General features: G+C 34.5%; 2 protein-coding genes across 3 annotated transcripts in view; one reads left to right on the plus strand and one right to left on the minus strand.

Annotated features, from left to right (window-relative positions):
- Window positions 1–8,231, plus strand: part of LOC126766487 (dedicator of cytokinesis protein 3) — a 97,285-nt gene that overhangs the window by 45,682 nt on the left and 43,372 nt on the right. For both annotated transcript variants that reach the window (XM_050484264.1, XM_050484268.1), the window contains exons 2-3: window positions 76–317; window positions 392–540. In XM_050484264.1, coding sequence (XP_050340221.1) covers window positions 76–317; window positions 392–540 — 391 coding nt within the window. The remainder of the gene's footprint in view (window positions 1–75; window positions 318–391; window positions 541–8,231) is intronic.
- Window positions 3,665–8,231, minus strand: part of LOC126766838 (innexin inx3) — a 15,540-nt gene continuing 10,973 nt past the window's right edge. The window contains exons 3-6 of the mRNA XM_050484534.1: window positions 5,970–6,178; window positions 5,443–5,903; window positions 5,227–5,380; window positions 3,665–4,903 (exon numbers count right to left, since the gene is read on the minus strand). Coding sequence (XP_050340491.1) covers window positions 4,721–4,903; window positions 5,227–5,380; window positions 5,443–5,903; window positions 5,970–6,178 — 1,007 coding nt within the window. The 3' untranslated portion in view covers window positions 3,665–4,720. The remainder of the gene's footprint in view (window positions 4,904–5,226; window positions 5,381–5,442; window positions 5,904–5,969; window positions 6,179–8,231) is intronic.

Here is an 8,231-nt window from a genome sequence, read left to right on the forward strand (position 1 = left end):
GTACAATAAATTCCTATTATAGTTTGTTTAAATTCCAATATTTAATAATCCATCAAACACTTTCCTTTCTTGCAGCCATACACAATTGGCATGGTGATGTCCGTTTTGGTCTGGCGCTCGACGTGGGCGATTCCGTTGAAATTCTGGAAGAATGCAAAAACTGGTATCGTGGCACATGTGCGCGAAAGTCGCGCGCTGTCGGAATCTTCCCCAAAACCTATATACACATTAAGGATCTGTCGAAAATTGATCCAGTAGTCGGTGAATGTACACAAGTCCTGCGTGAATGGTCGGAAATATGGAAGAAACTTTATGTGGTTTGTACAAAGAAGTACAAAAACAAAAACAAAATTTTTGTAATGATTTATTTTTATAATTTTATACTCTAAAGGATCGAGAAACGTACAAATTTCACACATTACGCAAGGTAATGTTGTCCATCTTGGAGTGTCGACGCGAGCTGTTAGGTGCCACATTGACGCAGGACCAAACATTGGAATTGCAAACATTGGTTGTTTCGCGCATCGATTGGGGAAATCGGTAAGTGATTGCTCAAGATTAAATGCATGAATAAGTATAACTTCTTTAAATATATTATACGTAAAATATAAGTTAAATAAACTATGCTGAAAGCTTTCCTAACGCTCACCATTTGGAATGGTTTTATAAAGAATAGAAATAATTGGGTATTTTATACCCAACCGTTTTTACATTTCGGTATCCAATGTAGGCAATATTTTTTCGAAATTCACAATTATTTGATTTGGTCTCACGCGTATAGCGGTATTCTTAACACTTCTAGAAAAAACAAAAAAAAAAACAGAAACTTCAAATTTAATGGGGAATGTTTATTATCATTCGAAAGCACATTCTCTGGCATTTATGTTTTGAAGATTATTATCTCTTTCAAATGTTGGCCGCGGCTACGTCTCAGATGGTTCATTCGTTGACTCCCTTTTTTAATGACTCTTTCGAGCATTGCGACTGGTAATTGGCGAGAGACGCGCGTTTTGTTCAAAGGCCTGAATCGAAGCAAGATTGTTCGCATAGACTTTAGACTTTACATATCACCACAGGAAAAATTCTAACGGTGTGATATCACACGCTCTTGGTGGCCAATCGACCGTCCCAAAACGTGAAATTATCTGCTCACCGAAGTTTTTCTCAATAAATCCATTGATTGATGCTATGTGAGGGAAGTGCCGCCGTCTTATTGAAAAAAAAATGTCGCCGAGATCTCGAGCTTCAATTTCCGAAATCAAAAAATCGGTTATCTTTACGCAATAGCTGTCGCTATACACGGTTATGTTCTCACCGCCATCATTTTTGCAGAAATATGAACCGATGATTCCACCAGCCTACAAACCACACCAAGCTGTTGTTTTTTTCTGAATGAAATGGCAGCTCTTGAATCTCTTCAGGTTGCTCTTCGCCTCAAATGCGGAAATTTTACTTCTTTACAAACCTATTCAGTCAGATATGGGCCACATTGCTGAAAAAATTTGGCTCGAAAACATCGGATTTTCTTGGAACTTTTCAAGAGCTCAAAGAGCGAAGCGACATACATACAAACTGACCGATCAAACCCAAGTCCTCTAATGGAAAACTTTTTTATTTGACAAGGCTTCCGCACGAAACTTGGCACATATTATTTTCCAAGGCATCGCTACAAAGCAAATTATTCAGATCGGACTACTATATATAGATATACATACATATGTACCTGCCATACGAACTGATCGTTCAAACTCAAGTCCTTACATGGAACATTTTTTAAAGAAAATTATCGATGGTTTTAATCTTTTTCCTTGTTTTATGATTCCAAAGTATATTTTCCAAAATTCTAATTAATAAAAATGTGCTTTTTGAGTGATAGAGCGATAGCTAAATATGAATACATTTACCATGTGCAATATCATTAAAATGCAGACAAGAAATTCATGAAAAAATCATAAAAAATTGTATTGGACATCAATAACATGCTCTCTCTAGGAAACCCTTATAACTTCATATATGTATATGTATATGTAATTAATATATTTCAAGTTTTAGGTTTCAAAAATCAGCAAAAAAATATAATATTTTTGGCAGCAATTTCTCAAGCGAGGCATTCACAATGATTAGGTTAGGCTTGGAAAGTCGATCTTAACAGACAGAGAAGAGGAGCAGAGTATTTCAGCGTATCCTTGTTTGAATCCCTTCTTATAATCAGAACCCACTTCGCAATGCACAATGCACCTGTCGGCAATATCCAATGGTGCTATGTGTAGAATAGCATTAAGTGCTATTGTTGGTGTAGGTTAACCGCCGCTCTATGGACACGTTCAAGTTGAATATAAGCATCGGTCCTAGGAATTCTTCCTACTGGTACCCTTCGTTAGCTCATGTACGGTAATTATTATTGCTTTTACATGTAAAATTTTTGCAATGATAACGAGGAAAGAAATTGCGAATCGATTACTGACACTACCACATAAGAGGTGTGTTCGAAATATAACAATAATTTTTAATTTTAAAATATCGTGGGTTTGGTCAGTTCAATAGTACTTTTTTTGTATACTGTTGATGGACGAGTACATGCCCCTGAATTACTATAAAATTGTCGGCCGTATTTAGGGGATATTCTGGTTTAGAAGCCCGAATTTTAGGTATTTTTTTTTTTGACGCGATAAAAAAAATCAAAAATTATTTTGACTATCCATTTTTTTACATGCTTTTTATTGATATTCTAAGAATACAAAACATAAATAATATAAAAAAAAAATAAATTTTAAAAAACTGCAGGTCGGCGAAGTAGAGACTGATGAAACAATGGCTTGTCCTGGTGTGCAGGACATAAATCCTTTCCGTGACCTAAAATTAAAATTTATCTGAAATCCGTGAAGAATAAAAGTGTAGTTATCGCACTACGAAACGTTTTTGAAAAAAAAAAAATTTACAAAATGGTGGAGGTTTGAAAAAAAGTTTCGTATTTTCCCTGTTTTTTTGTGGTTCGGAATTAAAAAAAAAAAATCTTTCGAAAGCTCTTCGTAGTGCGATACTATAATGTATACGAAAGCTCTGTGTAAAATTTCATGCGAATCGGTTGAGTAGAACTTGAGATATCATGCACACCGTCTCTACAAAAGTAGTTATGAGAAAAACGAATGCAAAATGAGCTGTAACTCAGAAAATAATTTGAATTTCGAAAAATCCTCTTAGGGACATTTTGTTGAAGAGTTATACTATAAAAATCTGCAAAAAAATCGAATAATTTTTTCGAATTTCTAAACCAGAATACCCCCTTTATTGCTTGCTCTGTCTGTAGCAACCGCTAAGGTTACACGTTTTGGTACGACCTTAGCGATTTTCGTTTTTAAAAAGATTTTTTTTCGCTGGCAAAACAATACTATAACGATTATCCACTCTCCATATTCGCTAGACCTGACTCAGTGTAACCTTTTCTTATTTCCAAATACAAAGAGAACCTTAAAAGAACGTCGTTTTACAAGTATAGGCAAATGAGTAGTGTTTCGACGATTGAAAGAAGCGCTGTCGTAAGGGAATAATATCGAATGGGGATTATTTTATAAGGATTATTTTAAAGGCAACAACATTAATATACTTGTCGACGAGTGATTACATTTTTTTTTTAAAGAATATGATTTCTCAATGACACAATAACTGTTGTTTATCGCTTCATAAAATAGAAAAATTTATTTAAAGAAGTCTCCCTAACAATCACAATATTCGCATTTTCGTACATGAATTTCTAAACTTTAGCTTATCTAAACACTTTATCAAATGTATACTAATTGTATTTTTTTTTTGTTTATGTTGATTTTTTAAGATTTAACTTAAACAAATTTCCAGTTTTTAATATTTTCATATTTATGTATGTATGTATGTAGAAGATCATTCAAGTAAAATCTAAAGGCTTACAATATTTAATTTATGTACTAAAAAGTCATATAAGTATAAGAAATGCGCGTATAAAAAGTTAAAAGTTATGAAAATGGAAGAGGGAATTGTGGCTTACACAATTGTCAATATTACATAATTATATTGTAGCAAGTATAATCGCTGCGCGTATTGGCTTTGTGCAATAACTATTGGACAACGTAAGTTATGCTTTTACATAATAAATTCTATAATGTTTTATTTCTGCTTAGCTTATTTGCGTGTGTGTGTGTGTGAACAATGTTGCAAAAGGCTTGCAAATGGAGAAATTGCACTGTTGCGCAGGCGTTGTGTGTTGGCAGTTAATTTTTTTAATATTTATATATATTATTGTGTTTTTGTTTTATCTGTATTATTTGCTTGGCACAATTGTATGCTTTTCGCTGTTTCAAAAACGAAGTACCGCTAATTTTGTGTTTTAAAAATTTTCTGCTTTGCCAGTATTTTGAGACACACAGTATTTGCCGTTATTGCTGTGTTGGTCTGTCGCTCGTTATTTTATTTCTAGTGGAGCGCAGGTGCATTGTATTGAGTAGTCGGATGTTTTCGCGCATAGTGTCAAGCTGACGCTAAACAGCAGAATGCCGAGCGCTGACTGCCCTTAGGATTTTTTGCTCTTTCAACAGTTTTTATATTTGCTTGCCAGTGTGTGTTTTTATAATTTCTGTTTTTTTTTTTAATGGCGTTTTAACTTTCTTTTCATTAATGTTTCGTTTTGTTTTTGTTTTATTATCTGTTTTTGTTTGCACTTTTCGCTCCCTTCCGCCCACTGCGCACCGATTTATGTCTCGGTCTCCTTGCCGAATCGATCTACTTGCGGATAAATGGGATGCATCTCCAAGGTGGATGGCGCCGATGGCGGACGCGAAGCGCCGAGTACGTGGCATAGCTCCTGCACCAAGTCACAGTAATACTTTGTATTGATGTTCTGTCCCAAAAAGTGCAAAACCAAGAAGTCACCAATCTGTGCAAATGCAAAAATAAATAATTTAATATTAAATCGTATAAAATATATACATATATATGTATATAGGGGTCCTTCCATCCAAAATATATGTATATTGAGATTTTTTTTTCGTGCAAAAACATGCAAAACATGTTTTCGAGCGCTGAAATTTCGAAAATTCATAACCTCAAATTGTTTATATTGTGTCGAATTAAAAAAAGACGCGACTAATATTTTGACTCAAAAAATACAAAAAAAATGTTGCACTAAAAATTTTTTTCTTATACATTTTGCACGGAAAGACGCGTATGTGGTATATAACGGCATTCTCTACAACTCACATCCAACTGGCGTATCAAAAATTGGATTTCCTTGTGCTGTCCCGTACGATAAGAGCGTTTGATGATCGTTTCGCGTGTTGTCGGCATCATTATAACAGTAAGTGAGTATATTAAAGCCAAGCCAGAGAGCACGGACAAAATGATGAACCAGAACCTGCAAGTGCAATATATTCTTTTTCAAAATCGCAAACAAAAACAACAGCAGCAACAGCTTACCACAAGAAAATGTAAATTTTCTCATTCAAAATATTCAAAGCCAACACACACAACGTATCGTGCGTCTGTGGTGAACCGCCCGGGCCGAATTTACGGAAAGTACACTTCGTCAAGCGTGGAAATATTTCAATCATCGGATCGAAACGACGCTCCTGATCCATATTTGAGAATTTAATCACATCGGTGCCGTATGTCATGAAAGCGCCACCCAAAAATTTATCCACCAAAAAGATATTCAACACAACATTGGCGAAATTCAAGGCCTCACAGAAGTAGTAAGCAAACGAGTAACTGCTATGCGAATTCAAGCTTTCTCTCAAGTATTTTATAATGCGATCTTGCCGATCTTTGCGATAATCTTCAGGCATGGTAATGAAACCGCGCAGACCCTCGGTGATGTTGCGCATTTTGCCATCTTCCAGATTCTTCCAAATCCAATGTGGTACATAGAACATGAGTCCCTAAAATAATGATAAAGAAAATTAATTTGATTTTCACGCGTTAATTTTACCACCAATCTCACGCACCTGGAAGAACAGCACGAATGGCACCCACTGATAGTAGCTGTGATAACGCTTCTCTTGTCCATATTCATTGCCCAGGCCGTGCGCTGCCACATCTGTGCCAATTTGACGGTGCTGCTGACCGGGTATGGTGAATGTGTATGTGATCCAACAGAATGTGTTGATGACATGCATTGGTATAGAGCCATCATTGATGCATGCAATGGGATCGCCTGAAAGCAGAAATTGTTATGTTTATTTTTTGTTGCCATTTTTCTTATAAAATTTTGTCGTAAATTTGAGTTATAACACTTTAAAATGATTAGTGGTAAGTCGGTGTATAAAAAGTTAAATAACCTCACTGTCTGAAGCTTGATGTGATCTCATCAAAAATTTAGTTTGAAGGGCATATCCCAGTGTAAGTACTTTCAAGTGTGTTGCAGTTCATGTTGTTTGAGCAAACACAAACTAATCTTATTATTTCGTTCAGAGTAACTCTGTAATTCTCGATAGGTTTATCGAAAAAGGAATTTTTCAACGTGTAGCATACCAATTTTTATTTTTTTTTTGTAAAAGTTAAATATGCACCTAGAATGTATGTTGAAGGGTTTGCCTATTCTTAAGCGTATAAAATACAAGACACTATGGAAAAATTCGATTTAGCCAAGTCTTTCTGTGGCGAGGTAATCCATCAGTTTTTGAAATATAAATCTGAAATTTTGCACACGTTTTTTTCTTCTGAAGAAGGCGCATTTTTGTCGGCAACACCAATAGCGGATCACTATAGCATATAGCTACCATACAAACTGATCGATCAAAATCAGGTTCTTGTACGGAAATTTTTTTATTTGGAGAGATATCTTCACGAAATTTGGCAGTGATTACTATATTGGACAATGATACAATGTCCGAAGAAATTGTTCAAATCGGACCACTATAGCGTATAGCTCCCATACAAACTGATCGAACAAAATCAGGTTCTTGTATGGAAAACTTTTTTATTTGGAGAGATATTCTCACGAAATTTAACAAGAATTATCATTTTGGGCAATGATACAATATCTGAACAAATTAATCAAATCGGACCACTACAGCGTATAGCTACCATACAAACTGATCGAGCAGAATCAAGTTGTTGTATGGAAAACTTTTTTATTGTAGAGTTATCTTCACGAAATTTGGCAGGGATTATTATATTGGGCAATGATACAATATCCGAAGAAATTGTTCAGATACGACCATTGTAGCATACTCGTATAGCTACCATACAAACTAATCGATAAAAATCAAGTTCTTGCATAGAAAACGTTTTTATTTGTAAAGGGTATTATAGCTATGTGGCAGCCAAAATTAACATTTCTTATTATTTTGTTTTGTTTAAGTATTTTTTTTTATTTATTTTATGCTGCAACCTGCTCAATTTTATTTTACTCATTTGATATTAGTTTTTTCTCAATTTTTATCTCATACTTGACCTAAAAGTATTACAGATTTAAGCGACCGCTCCATTCACTAAGCTGTGATTGTATATATACATACATATGCTTATGTGTGTGTTGTATATACAGAGAAATTCCACTAACAGCACTCGCCCGCTGCGTCGGCTAATATCAACTCGTATTTAAATTTCACGCAACCGCTGTGATTTAATCCGCCCACGCGGCGTCATTAGGAAGCATGTGATTAGGCTAAGCTGTGCTTAAAACGATTTACGCGTAAGGCTTCAGAAGATTTAAATTAACATGCTCAATTACACATACACACATATATGTACATACATAAGTAGAAAATGTATGTTTGAGGCAAGTACAAAGGCTTGTAATATTTAATCATGCCTTATAAATATGTATATGTATGTGGTTTAAATGATGTATGTATGTGTGAGTGATGTGTAAATGCCAGACTTGAAACTAATACTTGTATATTCGCTGATTTTTATAAAAATTATTTATGAATAAAAAAAATACTTCATTAAGAACGCTTGGACTAAAGACCGCAGGCGCAATTTTAGTTGCATATAGTGCATATTTGTACATGGTATATATATATTTGATACACATATAGACATTTGTACCCAATTCCAGATTTAATTTGATTTTTTAATTGCTTATTTATTAAACATTTTGTGAATTTATTTAATATTGTTTTTGTCTCCTATGTACATACATACATACTAATTCAACTGGCAAGCTCCAAGCAGATTTCAGCTCAAAGCGCACTAAGTTTGAGAGTTTTTAGTGTTTGGCGTACATATTAGCGAAATATTATATTATATTCAATTTTTAT

Source organism: Bactrocera neohumeralis, chromosome 2 (assembly GCF_024586455.1).
Source record: "Bactrocera neohumeralis isolate Rockhampton chromosome 2, APGP_CSIRO_Bneo_wtdbg2-racon-allhic-juicebox.fasta_v2, whole genome shotgun sequence".
Lineage (NCBI taxonomy): Eukaryota > Metazoa > Arthropoda > Insecta > Diptera > Tephritidae > Bactrocera > Bactrocera neohumeralis.